This window comes from Rattus norvegicus, chromosome 11 (assembly GCF_036323735.1).
Source record: "Rattus norvegicus strain BN/NHsdMcwi chromosome 11, GRCr8, whole genome shotgun sequence".
Taxonomy (NCBI): domain Eukaryota; kingdom Metazoa; phylum Chordata; class Mammalia; order Rodentia; family Muridae; genus Rattus; species Rattus norvegicus.
The window spans coordinates 97337994-97364865 of record NC_086029.1 but is presented as its reverse complement, the minus strand read 5'-3'; the positions used below and the strand labels follow the sequence as shown (position 1 = coordinate 97364865).

General features: G+C 47.9%; 3 protein-coding genes across 23 annotated transcripts in view; 1 reads left to right on the top strand and 2 right to left on the bottom strand.

Annotated features, from left to right (window-relative positions):
* Window positions 1-10038: 10038 nt before the first annotated feature.
* Ccdc116 (coiled-coil domain containing 116) lies at window positions 10039-17939 on the bottom strand. Of its 9 annotated transcripts, none has more exons than XM_039088066.2 (5): window positions 17800-17939; window positions 14727-14864; window positions 13276-13824; window positions 12572-13171; window positions 10039-11096 (listed from the first exon to the last, which is right to left on the bottom strand). In XM_039088066.2, the coding sequence occupies exons 2-5, from the start codon at window positions 14796-14798 to the stop codon at window positions 10224-10226; spliced, it is 2094 nt and encodes a 697-aa protein (XP_038943994.1). In that variant the 5' UTR covers window positions 14799-14864; window positions 17800-17939; the 3' UTR covers window positions 10039-10223. The 9 variants fall into 9 exon arrangements, with proteins under 9 accessions (XP_038943994.1, XP_017453393.1, XP_063126391.1 ...); XM_017597904.2 differs by lacking the exon at window positions 17800-17939 and adding an exon at window positions 17382-17518; XM_063270321.1 differs by lacking the exon at window positions 17800-17939 and adding an exon at window positions 17169-17350.
* On the top strand, window positions 15957-26337 carry Ydjc (YdjC chitooligosaccharide deacetylase homolog). 9 transcript variants are annotated; one of them, XR_005490989.2, is made up of 7 exons: window positions 17519-17682; window positions 17769-17928; window positions 18134-18233; window positions 18329-18509; window positions 18697-18866; window positions 20692-20822; window positions 26129-26337. XR_005490989.2 is itself a non-coding variant. In XM_063270323.1 (6 exons), the coding sequence occupies exons 1-6, from the start codon at window positions 17519-17521 to the stop codon at window positions 20742-20744; spliced, it is 825 nt and encodes a 274-aa protein (XP_063126393.1). In that variant the 3' UTR covers window positions 20745-26337. The 9 variants fall into 9 exon arrangements, 6 of the variants coding, with proteins under 6 accessions (XP_038944000.1, XP_038943999.1, NP_001013885.2 ...); XR_005490990.2 differs by having other exon boundaries at window positions 20692-20866; XR_010055937.1 differs by lacking the exons at window positions 17519-17682; window positions 17769-17928 and adding an exon at window positions 15957-16094 and having other exon boundaries at window positions 18332-18509.
* Ube2l3 (ubiquitin-conjugating enzyme E2L 3) overlaps window positions 21782-26872 on the bottom strand; it is a 42501-nt gene continuing 37410 nt past the window's right edge. For all 5 annotated transcript variants that reach the window (XM_039088547.2, NM_001329136.1, XM_063270677.1 and 2 more), the window contains one exon: window positions 21782-24072. In XM_039088547.2, the coding sequence (XP_038944475.1) occupies window positions 23918-24072 (155 nt within the window). In that variant the 3' untranslated portion in view covers window positions 21782-23917. The remainder of the gene's footprint in view (window positions 24073-26872) is intronic.

Genomic DNA, 26872 nt, shown 5'->3' with positions numbered 1-26872 from the left:
CAGGCACTGTGACACCCTAACCAGCAGAACAACAGAGAACTGAGGCGTCTGGAGGTTTCCAAGCTACAGCCTCAAAAACTCCAACAGTTCTCACTCCCCCTCTAGGAAGCGGTGGCCTCTGAGGTTGGAGAAAAGTGAGATTCAGAGCCGGAGAAATGGCGCCATGGTTTAGAGCATTGGCTGCTCTTCCAGAAGTCCTGCATTCAATTCCCAGCAGCCGCATGGCAGTTCACACCTATCTATAATGGGAGCCCCGTGAAATTCATTGCTCTCTTCTAGTGTGCAGATAAGCATGCAGACAAAAAGAAAAAATTCCGTATACATAAAAGAGAAAGACAGACAGACAGAGTGAGGGGGTAAGCTTCAGGCCAGATGGCTGAATCTATGAAGGGTGCATGCAGGACACTGATATTGGAGGAAGTGCCCATTTATAATGTTCCAGTTCAGACATGAACAGCTAAAAACAGTGTATTAGTCAGGGCCCTCTAGAGTCACAGAACATATGGGTCATCTCTATGTAGTAAGAGAATTGGTTGATGACTTAGAGTCTGTAGTCCAACTCCCCAACCATGATCAGCAGCAGCTGTGAATGGATCTAGCAGTGTCTTTGTCTCACAAGGCAGGCAAGGCAAAGAAGAGAACCTTCCTTCTTCCAATGTCCTTATGTAGGTCTCCGGCAGAAGGTGTCCTATATCAAAGGTGTGTACCACCATGCCTGGATCTGAGACTTGCTTTGTCCCAGATGACCTTGAACTCAGAGATCTCCTTGCTTTAGTCTCCTGGGAGTCATAGCCACTCTGCCTCAAAATCTCCATGCCAAGATCCATGTCAGAAACTTGTATCTCCCAGCCTCGAGATCAGGTGAGCCTTCCAATTCTGGATTATAGTTCATTCCAGATATAGTCAAGTTGACAACCAGGAATAATAGCCACTACAATCCACCCCTTGTTAACCTGACACAGTGACAAGGTCATGAATACATCTAACATGATATAGCTATTCCTCATACAATCTAAAAAGCATTTGTCAGTTTACAATGGCACAATGGGAACATTATTTTCATATCAAAACTTAAATACCAATTGATGTTAAAGAAAGCAGGAGAAGGACAAATGTGTTCTTAAAATAAAACAGAAGCATTCATATTACTTTATGGTCCTCACTTCTGCAACTGGCCATGTGGCCTTAGTTGGTGTTTATAACCTTCCTCTACTACCCATTCTCTGTTTCCTCCATCCTCTGCGAGCACCTCAGCAGGGCTTGGCTCTTCTCCTGGAGGAGTGACCCATATCTGTTGTGGTAAATATTAAATAAAACTGAACCTTGTATCCTGTGCTAGTGCCGACACATGTAGGGCTGCATGGCACTGCAGGGTACTTTTATCTCGGCGTCTCCACGCTGCTCCCAAGGGATGGCTGGGGAAAGAGGCTGACTGTTCACAGAGCAGGTCATCGTGCCCACTTGATTATTGAACTCCTCGGCTGAGGTCATCTTTCGGTGAGCATTTACATGGGACACAGATATCTTCACATCCTTTGCCCATTTGGAGAGATCCATCCAGATACTTCTTCCCCAGATGTCTTTCTCACCAGTTTCCCAATCGTGATCTTTCCAAGTCCCTGACCATCCAGCCAATCCATCGGTTACAGCCCGTGAGTCAGTGAACAATCATATGTCTGGCCATTTCTTCTTCCAAACAAACTGTAACAGAATGTGTACTGCCTAAAGTTCTGCCCACTGTGAAGTTTTCCTTCACCTATGACTTTCAGGGCTGTCCTGGAGAGGAGTTGTAATGCTGCAGCTGTCCACTTCTGGGTGGTGCCTACAAAATGTGCAAAGATGTCAGTAAACCAGGTCCTAGTCTTCTCTTCTTCAGTCAGCCAATCACAGGGAACACCCCATGGGGCTATAGGTGCCTGCTTGGCAGCAGATGGCAGGAGTAGAGACCATAGGCATTTGAGCAACTTCTTCATGGAACTTGCTTGTGCCTTCAGGACCTGCCCGGGCCCGATCACGTATATACCACATCCATTTGATAATAGACTGCTGCTGTGCACGTCCTACTTTATGACTTGGAGTGTCTGATATCACCCAGATCATGATGGGAAGTTCAGGTCACATGGTAACTTGGTGTCCTATTGTCAAACGTTCAGTTTCCATTAAGGCCCAAGAGCAGGCCAAGAGCTGTTTTTCAAAGGGAGAATAGTTGTCTGCAGAGGATGGTAGAGCTTTGCTCCAAAATCCCTAAGGTCTCTCCTGTGAGTCACCTACAGGGGCCTGCCAGAGGCTCCAAACAGCATCTCTATCTGCTACCAACACCTCAAGCACCATCAGGTCTGCTGGATCATATGGTCCAAAATGGTAGAGCATCCTGCACAGCAGCCTGGACATGTAGAGCCTTCTCCTGTTCCAGGCACCACACAGAACTAGCAGCTTCAGGAGTCACTTGGCGAATGGGCCTTAGTAACACACCCAAGTGAGGAATGTGCTGTCGCCAGAATCCAAATAGAACCACTAAACCATTGTGCTTCTTTCTTGGTGGTGGGAGGGGCCAGGTGCAATAACTTATCTTTCACCTTGGAATATCTCTGCATGCCCCACACCACTGGACTCCTGAGAATTTCACTGATGTAGATGTCCTTGAATTTTGGTTGGATTTATTTCCCATCCTCTGATATGCATATGTGTTACCAATGAGTCCAAAGGGTTTGCTACTTCCTGTTCATTTGGTTCAATCAGCATAATGTTATCAATATAGTGCACCAATGTGATATTCTGTGGAAGAGGCAAATAGTCAAGATCCCTTCTAAGTTATGACACAGGACAGGAGAGTTAATATATCCTTGAGGCAAAACTGTCAAGGTATACGACTGGCCTTGCCAACTGAAAGCAAATTGCTTCTGGTGTCCCTTATGGACAGGTACTGGGAAGAAGGCATTTGCTAGGTCAGTAGCTGCATACCAGGTACCAGGAGATGTGTTAATTTGCTCAAGTAATGAAGCTACATCTGGTACAGCAATTAGAGTTACTACCTGATTTAGTTTTCTATAGTCAGCTGTCATTCTCCATAATCCATCTGTCTTCTGCATTGAAATGCATCTTTCAAGTTCTTGATAGTAGCACAGTAATTTCTGCAATTCCTCCAGGGATACAATACTGGTTTTGATTAACTATTTTCATTGGCAGAGGCAACTCTAAAGGCTTCCATTTAGCCTTGTCCAACAATAATAGCCCTCACTTCACAGGTCAGGGAACCAGTGTGAGAATTCTGCCAATTTCTAAGTATATCTATCCCATTTATACATTCTGGATCTGGGGAAATGACCACAGAATGTGTTCAGGGACCTACTGGACCTACTGTGAGCTGGACATCAGTCAAAACTTCATTAATCACCTGTCCTCTCTAGGCCCCTACTTTAACTGGAGGGCCACAAGGTTTCTTGGGGTCTCCTGGGATCAGTGTTAATTCAGAACCAGTATCCAATGAACCCCAGAAAGTCTGATTATTTCCTTTCCCCAGTGTACAGTTACCCTTGTAAAAGGCTGTAGGTCCCTCCAGGGAAGAACTGGAGAAAGACTAACAGCAAAACTTTTAGATGCCTTGTCAAGATCCTTCCTCAGGGGAACCTGGCCCTTCATTCAAAGGGTTCTGGGTCTGCAGACTGGATCAAGTCTGGAAACTGATTCACTGGCTGAGATTGCCTTTTGCCATGATCCAATGTAGCCTCTCTTTCATTTGTTTGAGAATTTTTCTGCTTATACAGATCAAACAGATAGGCAGTAGGCTTCCTACCTATTTCATGCCTGGAAACACCATGACTGATTAGCCAGTCCAAAGGTCCGAATGGGTCATGCCATTATAAATTTCACCTCTCCTGTGCTGGCCATTATGGGCTATGACATTATAAACATTTTGTCTATGCTGTCCATTATAATAACTGCGATCACCTTGTCTTTGGCGATTCAATGCTGCCACCTGGCCCTTGTTACCACGGGGCCCAATTAAGCCCACTGCATTTAATTCATCTAATTGAGCAGCAGCATCTCCAACCCTAAGGTCTGGCACAAGGAAAAGGGCAAGAGCAAAATTCTTCAAATGTGCTGGTGCCCCTCTCACCAGTTTGCTTCTTACAGGATTGGTGAAGGGCGTATCTTCTGGGCCTTCCCATTGTGGAGGATTAGGTTTTGCACAACGTATACACTCTAGCATTGCAATTTCCCTGAGCCTTAAAATCCTTTCGTCAACACTAAGCCAAAGTGATGTCAGACATCTCCAACTCCCTTTTAGTAGGCCATCACTTGATAAACGCTTCAGCCAGCCATTCAAACAAACTTCTGACACCTTTTTTAACTGTGCCAGCTTCCATATTAAACCTAGAATCTCCACTCAGAGGGCCCAAGTCAATAAACTCAGCCTAGTTATGTTCCTTCCACCATTATCCCACACCCTTAAAATCCATTCCCACACATATTCCCCAGACTTCTGCTTCAGAGACTTAGCAAACTCATTAAGCTCCTTAGTAACGCATTTCCTCATGTTCTACCTCCCCTCTAGGGGCCTGTTCTGCCTTGAGTCTGATTATGGGTCTAAAAGAAACTATTGGTGGGCCTTGAAACATCAATATTGTCTAGTCTGGCATTTTCTTCAGAAAGTCACTGCTGGTTTATCACTCTGAGGGATTAATTTCCTCATGTGAAAGACGTTATTTCAAGAGGTGGGGCTAAGGGTACTACTTCCTCAGGTGGGGTAAACCCTTGAGAATCTGCAGATTCAAAATTCTCAGCTTCAACAAGGTCCTCCCACGCATCCCCATCCCAAGTTATAGGATCCCATTCTTGGCCAATGAATGCCCTTACTTTAACTGCCGACACCCTCTGAGGCTGAGACTTGAATTTTCACTGTAATTCAGCCAAACTTGTAATGAGGGCTTAAGTTTGGTTTTCTGCAACTCAGGCTCCATGGCTTCAGGAGAGAAGATTCTCTTCAAGGGCACGCTTAGAAACCTTTAGATTGTTTACTTGCATCTGGAGCCGTTCAATTTTATCATACAGATCATTCTTTTCCTTCATCAATTTTTTCAGAGATACTAAGAGCAACAAGCCAGCAAAATAATTTTCCAATTTTTCTCCCAACTTGTAGAAAGTTTTGTACACTGAATCACCTAATTCATGAAGATAATAGTTTGAAATATAGTTTGAAATATAGTTTCAACCACAGATCTTCAATATTCTCTGAACTCCCAAGAAAGAGAGAGTATCTGGAGAGGTTTCAGTAATTGAAGGTGCTGGTGAATTATTAAACCAACTCCATATTCTTAAAAGATTCATCCCTATATTTCTGCTCCTCTAGAACCACTCTGGGTACCAACTTCTGTACCAGTCAGGGTTCTCTAGAGTCACAGAACTTTTGGGTAGTCTCTATATAGGAAGGAAATTTGTTGATGACTTAGTCTGTAGTCCAACTCCCCAACAATGGTCAGCAGCAGCTGTGAATGGAAGTCCAAGGATCTAGCCGTTGCTCAGTCCCACAAGTCAGGCAGGTGAAGAAGAGAGTCTTCTTTCTTCATAAGGATGACCCTGAGTCCTTATGTAGGTCTCCAGCAGAAGGTGTATCCCAGATTAAAGGTGTGTACCACCATGCCTGAATCTGGGACTTGCTTTGTCCCAGATGACCTAGAACTCAGAGATCTCCTTGCCTTAGTCTCCTGGGATTCATAGCCACTCTGCCTCAAGATCTCCATGCCAAGATCCATGTCAGAAACTTATATCGTGAGGTCCGAATTGAACCTCTACCATGACCTCCTGAAATGAGACTCACAGAGGCAGTGATTGATGCAAAAGCAAGAGGAGTTTAATCACTCCAATATGTTGGGGTCATTCCACTTCAAGAGGAGACGACTCTGAGCGGACTCTAACAGAGAGTTATATACCCTGCAAACAATTGGGGCAGAATTCAAACATTGGGGCAGAATTTGCACAATGGTAACTAGGCAGGGTACTATGTGCATCTGGTGGAGCAAAACAACTTTCAGATCGGACTCAGTGTACCATTCAAGACTTTCCCAAGGAGGGGTCATTTGGAAGTCACAGGTAGCTTTGTGTGACAGTTTGGCTTGCAGCTCTTCTAGGAACTAAACAAACTTTTTTCTTCCTGGAAGGGAGGGGTCCTGGTGCTCAGAGGTTTGTGGTGGGAATTTTCCCACTGGCCCCAGATTGACCCCAAGTCTGGCTCTTTTAGTATCTCCCAGCCTCAAGATCAGGATCAAAGGCAAGCCTTCCAATTCTGGATTGTAGTTCATTCCAGATACAGTCAAGTTGACAACCAAGAATAGCCACTAAAAACAGGGACATGAATTTCAGCCTCTCAGCTTCAATGGTCTGCTAAGAGATCATTAGATCATGAGCTAACGATGCCTGTTTCTAGCATAAAGAATTAGTGATTTACATAGGAGACGTCTCCCAGTCTCCCAGATATGTAGATCTCTGAAGCCGTGGTAGAGCTATGCTCTCTTTGGACTGTCAGTGGGAACTGTCAGTGGTGATAATTAGCATCCACCCTTTGTCAAGGGTCCCAGCCTCAGCATTTTTCTTCTCACAGGATTTTCTTGTCTCTGGAAGAGAGGTCAAAGGCCAGTCTCTACGTTCTACATATGTTTTCAGTAATCAATAAAGATAGCCAGAATCCCTTGGTTTGTCCTAACTAGAGTCCTTCCTTGGAATAGGTTCAGGCCAATGGGACATAGCAACCATAGGATTGGTACAGCCAGGTAGATGATATGGCCTCTACTACAAATTGATCCCTGATCCACATACCTTAGGACCTTAGTCCTTCAGAATGACAGATAACCAAGCTCTCCTTGAATCTAAGATGTGAGTGTAGCCAGAGTGTGTCTTCCCATATCTCTGAGCTTTGTGGAGAGAACCTGTAGACACTTTGAGGAAGACTTTCTGCGATGGCAATTCTTAGTTGTCAACTTGACTATGTCTGGAATTAACTAACACCCCAAAATAGCACACCTGTGAGGGACTTTTTGATTAAATTGAAGTGGAAAGATCCACTTCTTCTTCTTCTTTTTTTTTTTTTTTTGGTTCTTTTTTTCGGAGCTGGGGACCGAACCCAGGGCCTTGCGCTTCCTAGGCAAGCGCTCTACCACTGAGCTAAATCCCCAACCCCGAAAGATCCACTTCTAATCTGGATCTTTGATGTAGGAAGACACATCTTTATTCCAGATCTAATCTGAGCCAGACCTTCTGCTGGAAGTCAGTGTAAAAGGACATGGTAGAAGGAGGCTTTTGCTCTTTGCCTACTTGCTCTCTTCTTGCTAGCAAGTCCATTGAGCACTGACAGTAGAACCTACTTCTTCAGGGTTCCAGTGTAGACTGAAGAGCAGCTGAGACGTCCAGCCTTGTGGACTGAGCAATCACTGCATTCTTAGACTTTTGAGTCAGCCATTGTTAGATTAGCTGGATTGCAGCCTGTTAACCATTCTAATGAACCTTTCAATACACACACACACACACACACACAGATAGATAGATAGATAGAGGGGGGGGGAGAAATCCATTTTATAAGTTCTGTTATAAGAACATTGATTAATACATCCAAACAGACATTGCTACAACCTGAAAGGCTTGGATCCCAAAACCCACACTAGGGGCAGCATAAGAATAAAAGACAGACATACACACATATAAAATGAAACTGGAGTAAAGTGTGGATTTGTACCTGACACAATTGGGAACCTTAACATGTTTATTATGTTCAGCACAGATGGAAAGATTGACCAGTCTGGGTCTCAATAGATGAGCAGTCTCAGGTTGTAAATGTGACCCCACCCCCACCCCGGCCAGCTTGAAGACTGTAGGCCAAGAGGGCAAAAGAAGCAGAGAGAGATGTGGTTCTGAAGCCCTGTGAATATGTACAGTGAAGATACACAGGAACTGGCTGCAGGGAAGAAAATCAACTTTACTTGAAGTTAATATAATTTTGGGGAACTGAGGGTAGGAACATCCAGGATGGGTAAATTTCATTGGCTGAGGGTTTAGGGTCCCGAAATCATTAGCATTGGGAAGCAGCTCAGATGCTAGCTGAATGGGGGAAAGGAAGTAGAACCTGTAATCTAAGGCCACGTGACTTTATGCATGTAGAGGTGTGTGTGGGGGAGGTGAACACCCCAGACAAGGCCAGAGAAAGGGAAGCTCTGACAACGAAGAGAGTCTTCTCTTACGTGTAATTATAAAAAAAATAAAAAATCCCACACTAATCCAGCTGTGGAGGGTCTCAGTCTGTTCCCATCCCAGTGCATCGCCTGAGACTGAGACTGAAAGTGTCTCCTGGCCAACACCTCTCCCACAAACGTTAGCTCTGCCTCTCCAGAGCTCCGAGATTGCTCTCTCGGTCCCCTTGGCCAGCTGCTGACCAAGTCCCCAAGGCTAGCTGCGAGTGCACTCTCCCCAGACCATGTGCTCTGCTCTGCTGAGGTTACCTCTCCCCTGGAGGTGTCGGTCCTTGCCCCAATCTTCTCGTTCCAAAGTCTGGCTGAATTCCACCCTGGCTAAATTCTTTCCCTCAAACCTGCCTGAGTCGCCTCGAATAGAAAACACCAGACAATCTTAGTTTAGAATCAACAGATAACACAACTGCTGGGCATGCAATTTAGTGTTCTAAACTCATCAACTATTCTTTTTTTTAAAGATTTATTTATTTATTTTATGTACAGCATTCTGCCTGCATATGTGACTGCAGGCCAGAAAAGGGCACCAGATCTCATTACAGATGGTTGTGAGCCACCATGTGGTTGCTGGGAATTGAACTCATGACCTCTGGAAGAGCAGTCAGTGCTCTTAACTGCTGAGCCATCTCTCCAGCCCCTCATCAACTATTCTATGTTGGAAATCTTCCAGTGCTGGAATCTGCCATCCACTCAGGACTTCCCTCACTTAGGGCTTCTTTGGCTCTTTACAAGCTATGATGCACGGGACACCTAGGAGTCCTGAAGGACTTGAAGAGCTACAAAGTTGCAGAGTAGCATATAGAAGAGCGGCAGGAAGTGGCAAAGGAGATCTGGAGTCAAAGCAGGATCAACTGCCATGAAACCCAACTGTCACCAGGTATTGTAGAACACCTGTCATCTAAACAAAGCAGCCACCAATGTCTTCATCTGAGCAGCTGTGACTATTTACAAGGCCCCACAAGATTGAGCCCATTCCTTCCTTCCCATCTGTTTGTTACTCTGCCCAAGGTGCATATAGTCTCCTGCTCTCTGAAGATACTAGAGAAGTGGCTCTCAATCTGTGGGCTGTGTCCCTCTGTGGTCAAATAATCCTTATACAGGGGTCACCTAAAACCATCTGAATATGGGATATTTACATTATGATTCATAACAGTAGCAAAATTACAGTTATGGAGTAACAAGGAAAATAACTTTTTTTTAAAGATTTATTTCATGTATGACACTGTAGCTGTCATCAGACACACCAGAAGGTGGCGCCAGATCCCCACTACAGATGGTTGTGAGCCACCATGTGGTTGCTGGGAATTGAACTCAGGACCTCTGGAAGAGCCGTCAGTGCTCTTAACCACTGAGCCATCTCTCCAGCCGGGAAAACAATTTCATGGTTGGAGTCACCACATGAGAAACTGTATTAAGGGACATCAGCATCAGGAAGGCTGAGAACCATTGTCCTGGAGTCTATTCAGGGTGGAAGAACTGGAGTCTGGGTGGGGGTCTATCTATGTGGCTATGGAGATACCTAATTAACCATGTTGGGGTGAGACTTTGGTGATAGAAGTATTGGGGGGTGCGGTCAGTCACATTCTGTAAGCAATCATTCATCCATTCTCCTGTAAACCCAATAAAATCATTAATTCAACAAGTTGGACCTTGGTAAAATCATTGTTTCTGTTTATCATCAGTGTCCTATCTTGTATCCTAAAGAAAAGTTCATGTAACTTCAGTGCTGGCTCACCTTGAAGATGCTATTCAGGAGAAGGCATCCAGGTGCAAGGAAAGAAAACACACCAGAACCAGACAGCGGTGTCCACCAACACGTAATTTATTTCCATTTGTCTCTTTGGCTCCCTTGATAACTTTAGCAGAACTCCTCCTGAGCACCCAGTTATCCTGACCCCCACTTAGGACAGGGGCTGGCTGGGTGGCCAGCGACTTGGATAGAACAAGAGGAGAAAAGGACTGGAGTACTCCACGTGACTTACAGAAGTCTCATTGGGAGTCACCGGGGCTCACTATAGTGGTCTCATTCACAGAGTTCTCCAATTCATGCAAAGGCGGGCTAGGAGCGTGCTCACACTCAGAAAAATCCTTGGTTTCTTCCTCCTCACTTCCTCTCTCCTCCTCCTCCTCCTCTTCCTCATCTTCCTCCTCATCCTCCTCCTCATCCTCTTCCTCCTCATCCTCTTCCTCCTCATCCTCTTCCTCTTCCTCTTCCTCCTCCTCTTCAGTGTCCTTACCCTCTTCAATGTTCACCACTTCCTTGGTCTTGGAGCCCATACCGGCAGTGGAAATCACAGAGCGTCTGGCCTCTGACTGGTTTGTGTTTGCTGTCTGTTTCTGGCCTATTCTAGAATCCCGAGGACCCATCACCTGGCGGATTGGCAACGCAGGGTGGAGGGAGAGGTGGGACTCTGGAGACTGGTCCTGATCTGTGTCACGAGTAAGCTCTGGTTGCCTAGAGGAGGGTCCTGTGCTATGGTGGGAGGTGACAATACGGGAGGTGCTATGTGGAGAGGTTCCTGACCTGGAGACATGTCTCAGGGCCTGCCGCGCCATCTCTGCTTCCTCCAACTTACGCAGAAGACAGGTCCAGTTGATGTCTGAAGATAGGCGGATGTGGGTACCCTTCACCTTCTTGAAGCCCAGAAAGATGTCCATGAGAACCTCAGTGATCGGAAAGGAGATGAAACCAAGCTGCTTGTTGAGGCTTTCCTCAAACTTGTACTTGCAGATAAGCAAGGAGACTGCCTGCTCAACCAAGAAGTTAGTGAGTTCCTCAAACCAGGGGTTAGAGATGTAGGATAAGCTGGACACCGATGAGATGGAGGGCAGGGCCTTCTTCTTCAAAAACTTGTTGGGGCTCTGTGCAACAGCCAAGGAGAGAAAAGGAAACGTTTAACCCTTGCCATCCCTCTGCTGCTCTGTGACATCATATTGCTATACCCTCCTTGGCTCTTGGCCAATCCTCTCCTGTTACAATCAGGGAAGCCACACTCATCACCCTAGAGTACAGACCTGCCACATCTGCCTACTGTAGCATTCCCTCCGTGTGGCTCACCTGCCAGGTCTAGAGCAGAGCCCAGCAGCCTGGGCAGGCTGTTCCCTGCCACAAGCTTGCACAGCAGTTTGTGTTCAGGAGGAATTAAATCTGAGCCCTGATGATGATGGTTGGGAGATGTCCAGAGACCTCTAAGGGTCAGGCCATCTTTGTCTTCATACACATTTCCTGACCAGTGTCCCCTTTATGGAGCGGAAAAACTAGAGAGTCCTCAAGCTACATTAGAGGGCGCTTGACTTTAGAATACAGAGTTGTCCTCTTGGCAAAAACTCCTATCCAGCTGGATGGTGGGGCAGCTGCAGTGGCTGCGGTGCACGCCTTTAATCCCAGCACTCAGGAGGCAGAGGCAGGCAGATCTCTGAGTTCTGAGCCAGTCTATTCTACAGAGTGAGTTCCAGGACATCCTGGAACTACACAGAGAAACCCTGTTCTGAAAAGTAAGCAAGCAAACAAAAGACCCAAACCATTAAGAAGCTCATATCCCTAAGAGAAATGTGGGAGGGTCTCAGAGGCTCACAACAAAACAAAACACCAGCACCACCAACCCTGAATGGCAGGCATGGTGGTCCATGCCTGTGACCTCAGCATTTGGGAGGTTGGAAGGTAGAGGCAAGAGGATCATGGATCCAAGGCTTCCTCTACTGTGTAATGAACTTGAGAGTAGCCCGAGTCATGTGACACCCTAGCTCAGAAAAAGAAAAAAAAAAAAAAAAGCAGGGTAAAAAATAGCCTTTATTAATCTTTGACAACATCTGGACACTGGAAATAGATGGACTAGGACACCTGATCCCCAGGCAGCTTATATCTACCTCGGAGGAGTTCCACAGTGCAGGGCAAGAGATCTTGTCCTTGGGCACCTTGCCAGTAACAGTGGCTACTAGAAGTGATGGGTGAAGCAGCCCCTTCCCTTCAAATGTCCCTCCAAGACCTCCAGCCCTGCTCTGGAGGACACCTCAGGACACAGTGTAGGAGGGGAAGTGGAAAAGCTTTTTCCCAGGGGAAGGAATGGGGAGAACACAGGGAAAGGGAAATGGGAGTGGAGATGGCAGGGAGTGGCAAGACTATGCTGGACCTGGCCCCTGAGTTGGCCCTGGCAGGAGGCCACCTCCACTGTGATCCCAGGGGCAGGCAGGGTGAGGTGCAGGCCATGGCGGGGCTGAGGTATATGGTTGTGGTTTGAGGCTGTAGTTTGTTTCTGCAATTTGAGGTCAGAGTTAGGAGACTTCAGCATGCACTGGGATGAGGGGATAGGGACATTAGAGACTTCTGTAGGTGTCACCTTGAGCCTGAATCTGGTAGCCATCTGGACTGCATTAGATGGGGAGCCCCTTCTGTCCTTGCTTTTTCTGTGAGATGTCTTAGGGCTGGAGGCCGAGGTGGGAGAATAACAAGTCTCTCCCCTAGCCTCCCTGTCGGTGGGTAAGGAAGCCTTAGAGCTGGGTTGAAGATCGGAGTTCCCAGGAAACACTGGAGACAGCTCTGAGGTAACAGGGAAGAGGGGGAAGCCATTGTGGCGGCAGGCATGGCTCAGCTTGTCTACAGCCTGGCTGACCACACGCTGCAGGGCTGGAAAGAGGTGGTGCTCAGACAGGAAATCCAGGGTACGATGGGGTTCCCTGAGTGGACAATAGGTAGGCAGGTTGAAGGAGGTTGGCTGGTTCAGCAGTGACTTTATCTCCTTGTTTAATTCTTGTTTGAGGAAAATCATCTCTTGTTCTCCGAGTCCCAACTCTGAAGTTTCAGGGGTGACTGAAGTGGAGGCCAGAAGCCCAGAGAACCAAGACAGGGGCTGTTCCCGGGTCGGCTGACTGCTGCTCTGGCTGCCCAGTGAGTCCCATAGCAGGGAATCCCTCTGGGAGCAGTGTTGATTCAGAACTTTCTGCAAAGAGAAAGAAAAGCTAAGAGGGATCCAAGCAGGCGGAGCCCTAGCCGCTAATCTCACGCCCACCTTCTGCTAGCCTTAGCCATGGCACCAGACCTCACCCCTTTGCTTTCCAGTCGTAGCAGCCTCTTGAGGTTTTTCTCAAGCAGGAGTTTGTCCCTCATGGGTGGCAATGAGCCTACGCCTCTGGCACCCAGGTCACTGTCTTGGCTGCGGGACCCCAGCCATCCAGCTGTGACGCTGCTATGGGAGTCAGACATGGAGCTGGAGCAAGATGGGTAATTGTTTGGGTGTCCAGCACACAGCGTGGGCCGAGCACGGTGCCGATGCACAGTGTTGATGCTGGGTCTGCCTCGAGAACGATGCCTACTATTTGGCACCTCCACTCGGTCTTGTACATCCACCAGTGGCACTCCAGCCTCTGTCTTCATGGTAGCCACACATTCTGTTGCCTGCTCCACGACTGTCTGCAAGCTGTCCAGTACCTGACCCTCCGTGAGGAAATCCAGGAAGCCACCAAATGCCCGAGGGCGCCTAAGGTTTTGCTGGTGGCCCTGGCGCTCTGAGTATCGGTTCATTGATGGTAGGTGTGGTACACGCCCAAGCTTGCAAGTTGGCCTCATCTCTGGCAACAGATGCTTCTTGGGCAGCTATATTGGAACAGAGAGGGTTGTCATAACAGGCAGGATGCCCTGCAATGGGTGAGGAGCAGTCCTCCCGGGGTGCCATTAGGAGCTGGTTGGTATTGAACAGTGGAAAACTTTTTTCTTTAAGGTTTCTCGAGGCTAGGAATTAAACCCAGGGTCTTGAACATGATATGCAAATGTTCAGCCACTAAATTACACTTAAAATTTTTTTCAACAATTACTTGTGGGTACATGTGCATGTAGGTATGCCTCAGTGCAGGTATGGCAGCCAAAGGACAATTTGGTGTGACTGGTTCTCTCCTTTTATTATGTGGATCTTGGGGATAAACTGATCATCCCCAAGTCAGATCATCAGTCTTGACTCAAAGTGCCTTCACCCACTTAGATACTTCACCAGCCCTGAGTTACATTTTAGAATCGGGTAATCCTGAGTTTGAATCCCAGCCAGCTCTGCTATCTTCAGGATCTATGACTATGCTCACAACAGCCCTTTTCGAGGGCTTCTCTTCAAATTACAGGTCTATTAGGGTTGCCCTGAAGGTTTCCCAATGCCTCTATTTCATATATGCCAGCCCTAGTTGGGAGTCTGAAAGTGGAGTTCTGTGTTCGTGGTATGAAAAGGCAATTATGGGAGCCCTCCGCCCTCAGGCTCTAGCAAAGGTCTACACTGTCTTCATTGCTGTGCTACACTTGAGGACTCGATTCTGTGTCTCCAGCTTGAGTCCTGTACGCTCCTTCTCAGGGCTCCTGGTCCACCCAAGTACTATCTGGGGCCAAGGGGAGTGGCTCAGCAAGCAGGCATAAGGTAAGGCGACGCTACAGTAAGGATTTCACCAAGTGACCCAGTAAGATCAGCTGGACATGAGAAAGCAGCAGCAAGTGGTGGGTCAGCTGGATATACTTACCCGAGCCACATAGGTGCCGTGAGCAGCCTCGTCGTCAGCCAGATAACCTGAGTGGTGGCGGCACCTTGCCATGATGTGGATAATTAAATTTGTTTTCTGCTTCCTTCTTCAGGTCCTACAGCACAGATGCAGACTCCTCTGTATGGGGCGGAGAGAGGAAGTAAAGTTAGGTCCAGGCCTCCATGGACCCCTCATTCCCTGTACTTGTGTCCTCCAGACGTCCCAACTTTCCCTGCTTGGACTGGTCACTTATCTGTGGACATTCCCAAGTCACTGCCTTTTGTTTGCAACTGTGTCTGGGTCCAAATGTGTGTCCAGACTTCTTTCTTTCAGACCTGAGGCATCCTGGAGCCCCCAACCTGCTTACCAGAGTCTCTGCTGTGCTTCTAGGGGTTCACTCATTCAGCACCCTTTAAAGCTCTACCGCACAGTGCACTGGAATCCTACCCTCGCAGCCTCCCAGGATGCTCATTTACATACCTCATCCTGATTGGCCAGAATCTGGCCTCTCATTCACTATCCTCCCCGACACAATGGTTGGGGGAGGGGCCCAGATTGGCTCCTCCCCCACCTTGCTGGATTTTTAAGTCAAGCCAGCTAAGTAAGTAGCGCTTGGGGATGGTTATAGATAAGACTTTATTCAGCCAAGAGGTCTGAATCTGGGGCTTGTCTAATCCTCAGGGTGAAAGTGATAGCCTCAACTTGTTATTCAAACATCTTCCTCAGCTCATTCCTGGACCTCCTACTCGTTGTCTTCCTCTTAGGACCCCATTCCCTCATTGGTGCAGCGTGGACTAGCCCCTCATCTTCCTTTTTAAGTGAAGAGTCCTGGTTTTCTGCACAGCCTAGTTCCTGTCCCTGCTTTTTCTTGCTGATATGACTTAGTCCCTTAACACCAGCTCCTCATAATGGAGCTGAGCACCCTTCCACAAATGAGTATTACAACACATTTTGCACCTTAAAGTCCATATAAACTCACTTCTACAGTTTTCCTTCTCCCTTCATCCTAGAAAGCCTGTCATTGCCAACATATCCACAGCAAGTCCATCCTCCACTGCCACATTGTTTCTTTCTTGTCTAACAGCTGTACTGTTAGGCCGTGTAGGGCAGGAATCAAAGCAGTGAACCCTAGTCCCTAATAACTCCATTCCTCATACATAAAGTAAATGCTTAATTTTCTCTTCCCAATCTGTGGTTCTCAGGGTCCCATGGCCTCTGGCCTTCCCAAGAGCAGCTTCTCAGAGAGGCCCAGTGGTTGAATGACACTGGATGGTTCAGCAATCACTATGATCAGACACAGCAGTGTTTATGCCAAGAATTTGGCTGAAGCGTTCTCCGAGGCCTCCAACCATTACAAAGCATCATCAGGTACTGTTTTTTGTTTTGTTTTTTTTTTTTTGTTGTTTTTTGTTTTTTGTTTTCTTCTTCTTTTTTTTTTTTTTTTTTTCGGAGCTGGGGACCGAACCCAGGGCCTTGCGCTTCCTAGGCAAGTGCTCTACCACTGAGCTAAATCCCCAACCCCATCAGGTACTGTTATAATCAAACTCTCTCCCTTCTCCCGTGATGCAGGGATCAGATAGGATCGATGAAACCAGAGCAGGCCAGGCTCCAACCTGTAGAACAGAGTTTCCTGCTCCACCTCTCTCATGAACCTTCAGGTTCTGTGACTGTAAACAGTAGTAAATTACCAATATCATGGGCTTGAACCAAGAAACAGACATCCTATAATGAAAGCCCAAGACAAGTTAGGGATACTTCTCAGGTGGCAGAATGCTTGCCTAACATGCGTGACATCTTTGGTTTAATTCCCTGTGCCATATAAACCAGGCATGGTAGCACATACCTTTACTTCCAGCACTGGACAAGTGGAAGCTCTAGGATCAGAAGTTCAAGGCTAGCCTCGGCTGAATACATAAGACTGGTATACATAAGACCGTTTCAAAAAAGTATCAAGACAGCCACATTACCATGCAAACTCTGGCTGTCACCATGGTGATTATAGGTAAGTCATGGGTAAGAAAACTTACTGGACAAAGTCCAAAAGTGAGGTGATGGATGTAAACGTTGCCTGAAACTCAAGGTAAAAATGAACTAGTGCTTTCTCGAGTAAATCCGCTGGTTTTCTTGTTGTTTAGAGCTTTCGCTAAGAAAAAGCCTCCCCTTAGGAGAGTCAGTGAGGAGGGGACTGAAACAAGGGAGGGCAGCGTAACAAGAATGAAATGACTTGGCATCGTCTTTGAGTGATGGAGAAGGGTAGGTGGTCGGGTTTTCTTAGAGACAATAATGGAAGGGCAATATGCTACCAAGAAACTTAGCAATGTCAACACTGGGAAGAGCATGGGGACTTTTTCTTGAATATTTCTTTCCTTTTCGCCATTAAAAAAATTACAGTTCAAAAATAAAAAAAAAATTTTTTTCAGCTCAGTGTTTAAGAAAACTTACTGTTCTCACAAAGGACTAAAGTTCAGTTACCAGTATGTGTTCGCATTAAGGATCACAACCATCCTGTGCCCTTTTCTGGTCTCCGCAGGCAGGCGCGTGCGTGCGCGCGCAAGTACGCGCGCGCACCCCCCCCCACACACACACACACCACACACCACATAACCATGAACAAAAAAATAAAATTTGCAGAGTGTTAGTAGGACACTCAGGGACCTCTAGGTGGCGAGAACAATGGCGGCGTGCAGCCGCTTTTAGGCGTGTGCGTCGGGGTGGGGCCTCGGCAGCGTTCGAGGGCGGGGTCTGGATGCTTCAACCCATTCCCTCTGGTCTCCAGCCAGGATTTGGCAGCCATGGCTTTTCCCCGCGTGCGGCTGGTTGTCACCGCTGATGACTTTGGTTATTGCCCGCGGCGGGATGAGGGCATCGTGGAGGCCTTCCTGGCAGGAACTGTGACCAGCGTGTCACTGCTGGTCAACGGCACAGCCGCAGAGAGCGCGGCCGAGCTGGCCCGCAGGTGAGGGTGGTCCCCTACAGGACCCGGCGGGTTTAGGGGCTTCGGCTCGGTGGCAGCCGGTGCTCGCTCTCGCGCTCCGCCCGTAGGCACAGCATTCCCACGGGTCTCCACGCCAACCTGTCTGAGGGCCGTCCGGTGGGCCCGGCCCGCCACAACGCCTCGTCGCTCCTCAGTCCGGAAGGCTTCTTTCTTGGCAAGATGGGATTTCGAGAGGCCTTAGCGGCTGGAGACGTTGCTTTGCCCCAGGTGCGGAGGCGTGGCCGCAGGGGGATACTCATCTTGATCTTCAAATCTCAGCCCAGAGGGTATCATGGAAGTCGTTGGGTCAAAAGCGGGCGCTGGGTATACTCTCTAGTTCAAAGGCTGGAGCAGTCGCATCGTAGCACCAGACGGAGCTCCTGGCTTTGTGGCGGCTTCGCGAAGCTCAAGGTGTCTGTGCCCCTCTCTTCAGGTGCGGGAGGAGCTAGAAGCTCAACTCAGCCGCTTCCGGGAGTTGTTGGGCAAGTCCCCCACGCACGTGGACGGTCACCAGCACGTGCACGTGCTCCCAGGTACGTGGCTTGATGCGCCCAGGTTTAGGGTGGTGGTGGTGGTGGTGGTTGGTGGAAGGTCGATGGAGACTCCCCTCTGCGCCCACCTCTCCAAGCAGGCGTGTGTCAGGTGTTCGCCGAGGCTTTGCAGGAGTACGGGGTCCGCTTCACACGGCTGCCGGCAGAACGTGGCGTGGGCAGCTGCGCGTGGCTCGAAGCGCCAGCGCGCGCCTTCGCCTGCACTGTGGAGCGCGATGCCCGGGCCGCCATCGGTCCCTTCTCTCGCCACGGCCTGCGGTGAGCACTAGCCTTCCCAACTCCATCCAACCTTGCCGTGTCCCCATAGGTCCCAGTTTTGGTTTGTTTTCCTCAAACCCCTTCCCCTCCCCCCAAAAAAGTTAGGAGTTGACCTGCTGTCCTACTTCACCCTCTCCCTAGCCTGACCAGTCCTCAGGCAACACCTCTGATATCCTGGCACTCGCAGGTGGACCGATGCCTTTGTGGGCCTGAGCACTTGTGGCCGGCATATGTCTGCTCACCGAGTCTTGGGATCACTGGCGCGAGCCCTAGAAGATATCCCTGCTGGCCACGCCCTGACTGCCGAGCTGATGGCACACCCCGGATACCCCAGTGTGCCTCCAGCAGGGGGCTGCGGTGAGGGCCCAGATGCATTCTCTTGTTCTTGGGAGAGGCTGCATGAGCTGCACGTTCTCACAGCACCCACTTTGAGGGCTTGGCTGGCCCAAAATGGTGTGCAGCTCTGCGCCATAGACGACCTGGATTCCAAAAGGCCAGGGGAAGGGGTTCCCTTGTGAGGCAACTCTGGAACCTTTCTTGGAGCCTTCCCGTCTCTGACACCGAAGGCCAGCTACAAACTGCCTAATCACTATGAAGGCCAGGGCTAAAAGCCTGACTAACCCTGTTCCCAGGTCCTTTAGGCTGAGTAGAAGGCCGACCTTGGGCAGCCTTGCCTGGCTGCAGGCAGGCCCAGTCTGACATCGGGACGTAAGGCCAGCTGAGCATTTATTTGGTGCCCGTTCATGTGACATTTGTAACCACTTGTTTAAGAGCAGTGGGAAGAGGTTGGTGTGTTAATAAAATAACGTCTTTCAGATTTGGCTGGTTTATAAAGTGTCTAGGTATCCTTCAGAGAAATACGAGTGGGCACAGAGAGAACTCCTTAAAGGCCTAGACCAAGATATGCAAAAACATCTTCACATTCCAATTCTGCACTTGCTTGCATGTTTGAAATTCTTTTGTTAAAAACAAAAAATTACACGTACTTGTTTGTGTTGGGGGAGTAACGTGCATACCATGGTACATGTGTTTGTTTTTGAGATGGTGTCTTAGCACATTGCTCAGACTGGCCTGTGAATCTTAGGCTCAAGGGATCCTCCAGCACGACTGACTAATTGAGACTGCAAGCACACAGCACTGTGCCCTAGTCATGCCTACATTCTTTTCTTTCTTAAGGAAGGGGAACAGAAGATTCATTAGGGTGTTCTGGGGAGGCACATGATAACCTTAATTTTGACTTAAAAAGAGGTTATCTGGAGAAGGGGCAGCAAGATGGTCTCAGTTGGTAAAAATACTTGAGTTTCATCCCTGGGACTCTGCTGGAAGGTAGGAACCACCTTCTAAAAGTTGTCCTCACTCTGGCTGCCACAAACCCACACAGACATTATACACATACTGTATAAGTGGTTTAGGTGTCTTTTTTGAGGGGAAAAGAAAAAGGTAATTCTACTATAGGTAAGCCATTTCAGGGGACAGATGGAAAGAGGGTCTGCTAGCTTAGAGGAGGAGTGTTTACATTTTCTAGGAAAGTAATCTGCTGCTGGAATGAGAAACTAGGATTCTAGCTATGTCTGATGATGTATGGATGCTCTGAGGACAGTAGGGAGTAGAAGGGAAACACATGGCCTCACACCATTTCGGAGGATGGAAAGACATTTGGAACACCACACGATCCTTCTTGGTAGTGGGGACTGAGCCTATAGTTCCCCACGTGCATGGTAGGCAAAGCGGCTGGGCTGTCTTCCATACTTACCACATTGCCAATGATGACACTGCCTCCGCTTCCCAGTGCTGGGAGTGCAGGTGTGCACCATCACTCCCAGGTAACGTGGTTTTAGGAGTAAGCCCAAGGCTTCCTATCAACTGATCTACACCTCCAGCCCTTACACATGCCGGACTCCCACTACAGACTTAGAAGTGGGAGTTGTAAGCAGGGCCTTGAATTTAACATGACCTACATCCATCCTGCAATTGGGGAGGATATTGGGAGGAAAGGAAGCTCTCCTGTGGCCTGATAAGACATTGTGACTTTCTGAAGGGATGGGTCTTGCTGCTCCTCACTTGCCCTCAGCCTTTTATAAGGTCTTCCCGAACCTTGGCTTGGGCAGGTTCAACACTGATGTCTGTGACCAAGTTTTGAATTTGAATCCTCTTGTCTATTCACTTCCTCATCTGTTTCTAGAGACTGCTCCTTGGAGTGTGACCGACAGTGGAGTGCTCAGAAGGCTTTGCTGAGTTCTGCTATGCTGGGATACTGGCCAGCTTACAAATGGAAAATCAGTGTGATCTAGGCCACACTGGAGGAAAAGGAAGGTACTCTGGAAGCTTCCTTCCTTGGACCTTGGGCATAGCACTGGGTATGTGGTCTGTACTGTCTGGTTTCCCAGGACTGCTATCATCCAGGAAATGCTATTTACCAGGCATATTGTGAGCTGGGCACCATGCTGCGCAGTCAGTCTCTCCTCAGCTTCACTATCTGGGAATAGTGCTGTTTTTCACAGTGGACATGGGCAGGGCAGGAAAAGTCCCTTGACTAGACTGCACAGCATGTGTGGGGACACCTCGTAGGGCTAAAGAATGACATATCAAATAAAAGCTGAGCGCCTTATAAGCTGCTTATTCAGCAATGAGGAAACCATGAGCCTTGGGGAGTAAAAGGTAAGGATACAGGGAGTATGGGACTTATGAACTACATACTTTAAGGGAAACGATGAGGAGGGATAGTGAAGTGGGCTAAGGAAGGAACATGATTGGGAGTTCAAAGCCAGCAGTGCCCCAGGAATGTCTGGAAGGAAAGGAAAAATAATGTGCCAGGAAGATATTCCTACAAGATCTGCAGACAACTCCATGTCATAGGCCTGGTTAGTGCTGTGGCCAACTGAGGTTACTGCTGTAGCTATCTGGGAATCCCAGTGAGTCTTCAGATAGGACTGGTTCAAGGAAATGGCCTAAGATAGTCTTGAGTTCTGAGACTTTGATCAAACCTCTCTCCTTGACTTGTTCTTCTCAACTTTGCTAAATGAAGTTCATATTTCTTGGGGCTACAAGGATAGAAGTGACATGTGTCAGTCTCCTTGATATCCATGGGGTCTCTGACATTTTTTTCCCAGTGTTGACTCCCCCATCTACTTCTACCTGGCAGAGAGAACTACCTGCATGCCTCTTAGGAGGCTGAGAAGTGGAGGAAACATTAGAGGCTCAGTCACTACTCTGTAGTCTCCAAAAAGGCCCCCCAGCAATGTCCATCCCCAAAGAAACCCATACACCCAATCTAGTGTCTGAGAACATCTTTATTAAGGACAGAGTAGGGTCACAGCATCTTAGAAAGCCTTCTCTGCCACTGTGGAAAGAGCAGGGTGAGACCAGGGCACTTCAAGGAACCAGGGGGGTGTGAATTCCTTAGCCAACTTGGGTCAGGGGTGGGTGGCTGGCTGTTCCACAGGTCTCCCTGCCAGCTTGGTCAAAGCCTGCTCCAGGGCAGGGTTGGAAAGGACAAGGCATGCAAGCCCAGAGGGACACCACTGACTCCAAGCCAGGCCTCTGCTTCCAGGGCAGGCCATGGTTGTCAACAGTGGGGCTGAGAGTCCCTGAGAGGGGCTGCTGGCATAAGAGTACTCCCATATGAGCAGAGAACAGTGAGGGTAACAGGCAGGTAGAGCTAAGCAATGAGATAGCTGGACTATCTTTAGATTCAGAAAAGCAACATCAACAAAATGGTGGTTGGTTTGGACAATTCTGACAGAGTTTGGCATTTTATTACAAATCTGAATGTGAGTGAAATAAAATCCATTGTCACTTTTCTGCCAATGAAGAGACAGACATAGAAACACAGGCCCAGGGCTCTGACCATCCTGGGCATATGGAAATCTCCAGAAACCTGCCCCATGCATACCTAGAACTAAAGCATAGTTCATTTATGCACCACAGGAGCCAAACACTTGGAAAACTAAAGTTACACTGCCTGAGAGGACATGTCTCACTTCTTTATAGGCAAAACTCAGAGCTGTTTTCCAAGTCTGTGAGCCTAGGTAGCCCCAAAGTTATAGAACTAAGGTCAAAGCAGAAAGCAAGGTTTCTTGAGGCAATCGTCTCCACAGGATCTCAAACCCTAGTAGCAGAAGTGAGGTGGTGAGCATAGGCACGGACAGGCCATCAGCTTCCTCAGGGTGTCACTACTGCTTCAAGGACAGTCCCACTTCCCTTGAAAAGACATTAACATTCAAATCTTGACAGTTCATTTGATGATAAATTCTAAGCTCAAATTTTATTTCTACAAAAAAAGGCAATCAAAACAATATAAAACACATTGAAAGGATATTATTGAGCTTCAAGTGGAGCTTGACTGGAAAGGCTTTGGGTCCAGAGGGGAGGGGGAAAAGCCATCCTGTTCCTGGGCTGCCCCAGGAGCTGCTCTGAGGAAGAGGCAGAAGCCACCAACCCTGGCTGATCCCACCAAGAGTAAACCCCAAGGAGGGAAGGCCGTGGTGCCTGCTGTGCTGAGGAGTGGGAACACCTTAGCACATCCTATCAGAGCTTGGTAGTAGAGAAGCTTGAAATTTCAAAAGAATATTCTGGTTTTGCTTTGTATGTGATGACCAGGTCTTCTACCACAGCTGTAGGAAGGACTGCTGACTGTCAGCCTTTCTGGAGAGAAATTCATCACACAAGTGCACTGTATTCTCCAATGGCAGACCTCCCTTCAAGGTCACCACAAACCTGATATAACAGGGTTCCCCACAAAGACCCAGCACAGTCTGACCACTGATGTGGACCATGGGGTCTGTCTGTTGAGTCTATTACTACTGTGGAAACCCTTTGCTAAGATTTTATGTAAAAAAACAAACAAACAAACAAAAACCAACGGCTTCCCTTTGCACGGATGTCCCGTGGGGCAGGGCACTGATACTGTTCTATAGTTTTTAAAGATGTCAATAAGCTGGTATGGGGACTTGAGCTATTCATTATCCACGGGCAGTGTGGCACAGGACAAAGTTGCCAATGCTGCCGCCGCCCCTGTGGGGAGCTGGGGCCTTGGTCTGTGGAAGTGGAAATCGAAAAGGGAGAAGCGGGGAAGGGAGAGGAAACCACAACCTTTATCTTTAAACCTGGGCTAACTGCAACTTTGAGTAAATCTGGGCAAGAAAAGAAATGCCATTCTTTTGAAGTAGACTAAAGCAGTGATTTTTAAAACAAAGCAAGCAGAACTAGAACATCTGAATTTTTTAATCCTTCTTTACAGGTTACCTAGACCACTTTTGATTAAGAAAACTGTAGAAAGTTAGTAACTGCCACAAGCGGACGCCAGTTGGTGGCACGTGTCAATTTCCACAGAGTCCTGCTTTGCGGGGTGTCTGAATGCACTGCTCGGGGTCTCTGCTCAAACTTGCTGGAATCACTCGTGGCAGATTTTAGTCCACAGGTCGCTTTTCCCCATATTTCTTTGTAAACTCTTCAGCATTCTTACAGAATTTTTTACGGTCCTTAGAGTATTCTTCAGCTAGGTCAGCCCGGAGTGGGTGCTCAGGCTGAGGGTCGTTCACCAGTGCTATGAGGGACTGGATTACTGCGAAGAGAAAGATAAGGCATCGGGGGTTAAAACGGACTCAAACAGCACAGGCAGGCAAGATGCTGCTAATCTTAGGAGAGAAACTGCAACCTCTACACTGACCCGAACCCAGTTTGCTCCCCTTTTCTCACTTGTAGTCAGGAAGCCAGCTCTGTACCAAGTGAGCTGTCTCATGCCCACAAATGTGATTTAAAGACAAAGTGGCCTTTGTTTATTCAAAATTCTGACCACCAGAAACCAAGCCATCTCTGCTGTAGTCAGGAGAGACAGACGACAACTAACAAACAGTGGATCCCCAGGCTCAGAAAAGCCTGGGCCTGAACCTGGGTGGGATGTGTATTCTACTGGTAGATTGTCCTATGCTGCTTTGACTTACTGAGAAGCTGGCTCTGGAAGAGGGGTTGCCTGTCCCTTCAATTTCAGAACCATGAATGATTCCATCAGTGTCCTCCAAGGTCCCTTATCTGAGGATGTGTGTACTATGCCCTCAACTCAGTGACAGCAAGTAGAGAACAAAAAAGCCTAAGAGTAAACCAACTGCCTTGAAGACAGCTAGAAGGCAGCCATCCCCAACATTAAGTTTATCTCACCATATAAAACTGCCTGAAGTGGGAAAGAGGTGGAAAGTTGGAAGCTCGGTCATCAAGAGAAAGCCTAACTAGGAACTCCAGCTGATATGTCAACTTCCCCTGTCAGTTTCTATCTGACAGAGTCTCACTATATAGCATGGCTGGTCTGGAACTTAACTAAGTAAATCTGGCTACCCTTGAAATTACAAAGATCCCCCTGCCTCTGCCCCCAAGTTCTGGGACTAAAGGTGTGTGCTAGCACACTAGCACTCTTTATTTTTTAGTTTGGCTTGCTATATACTTAATGAATCCATTCATTCAAAACTGAAATGAAGACTAGCACAGACCATCTTCTGGACAGTACAATGCTCTGCAGACAGTAGGCCTACTCACTTTTATCCTTGTCTATACAGAGGGTCACCTCCCCAGGCAGTTAGCGGTGGGAGGCTCCTACCCTGGTATGATACACTTTACTCAGGGCACTTCTAATTATGGGGGGTGGGGGGACACGCACACAAAATTCATAAGGTGTAAGTAGATGTGCTGACATCACCACTGACATTACATGACTTAAAAACTTACAACGAGGGCTGGAGAGATGGCTCAGTGGTTAAGAGCACTGACTGCTCTTCCAGAGGTCCTGAGTTCAATTCCCAGCAACCACATGGTGGCTCATAACCATCTGTAGTGGGATCTGATGCCCTCTTCTGGTGTGTCTGAAGACAGCCACAGTGTACTTATAGATAATAAATCTTTAAGGAAAAAAAAATCCCCTAAGACAATAGTCCATGGTTCAAGGCCAACTTGGGCTAAAGATTCTGTATACAGAATCATATTACTATGTGTTTTTATGAGAGTAATTATTTCATTTAGCATCCTATTTTTCAAGTGTGCATATCTTCTACCATGAATCCATACTTCATTATTTTTTATGGCATTTTGGTCACTATGAAATCACCACGGTTGTCGAGGATCATCTAGGAAGAGGGACCTTCTGCTGAGAAAAATGCCTCTACTAGGCTGGCCTGTAGGGCCTGTAGGCATTCTGGTCTGCAGAGCATTCCCGGACTAAACAGCTGCCGTGGGAGGCCCAGCTCATTGCGGGTGCTGTCACACTGGGCACACAGATGGTGCTGCTGGGGGGTGTAAGAAAGGCAGCACACTGAGCAAGCCACAAGGAGCCAGCCATTATTCCCTGTCTCTACTTTACTTCTTTTTACTTTTTGAGATGGTTTCTCTAGTATAGTCCTGGCTGTCCTCAACTCAGAGATCCACCTGCTTCTGCCTCTAGGGTGCTGGGTTTAAAGGTGTGTGCCACCACACCTGACTTCCCTTCAGGATGGGCTGTAGCCTGTAGCTGAAATGAACCCTTTCCTCCTCAAGCTGCTTGTGTGTCATGGTGTCTCTGTCACAGAGACAGAAAGGACACTAGGTACCACGTTATGTATAGCCATTAATTTGAGTTTCTTCTCCCTTGTGCCTAGTATGGACAGAACTGCAATGAACATAACGCAGGAGTTTCCTGACAGAGGAGGGGTCCTTGCCTCCAAGCTTCACAACCTAAGTTTGATCCTTGGCATTCATGTGGGGGAAGAAAAGAACTGACTCCCTCAAATTGTCCTGAGACCTTCAATGTACTCGTGTGTGGGCACACGTACACATAGGGATGAAATTTTTAAAATGTGTGAATCCATGCTTTCATTTTTGGGGATCTCATTCCCGTGGCCTGCTGGGTCATGGGAGCAACTTTTTCATGTTGCTTACTCTATTATGCCTAGGCTGTTGCATGTATGTGTATGTGTGTGTGTAGGTATGTGTCTTCATGTTAGAATGCACACAGGCAGAAGTAGTATCAAATCCCCTAGGACTTGACTGGAGTCACGAATGGCTATGAGCCCCTCAGTGTGGGTCCTGGGAACTGCTCAACCATCTCTCCAGCTCCTATTCTGAGAACAGTTTAACTTTACCAAACACTGTCCACACCTCACTGGTCCTCTTGACCCCAGACCTTTGCTGGAGCTGCAGTCCTTGGCTTCTATCCTTCTGCTGGCCTGGGCTGCCTTTCTGCTGGGCTGCCTGCCTGCAGGCACTGACACCACACAGTGAGCAGCGACCTCATCTCCCAATCAGGCACGGCCACACCTCTTCCCACCTCCAGGGTGGGGCTTCTGCAGTCAGCTGAGATGAGGCAGCCCCAAGACTGCTGAGGTCTCTGCATCACTTCTGTG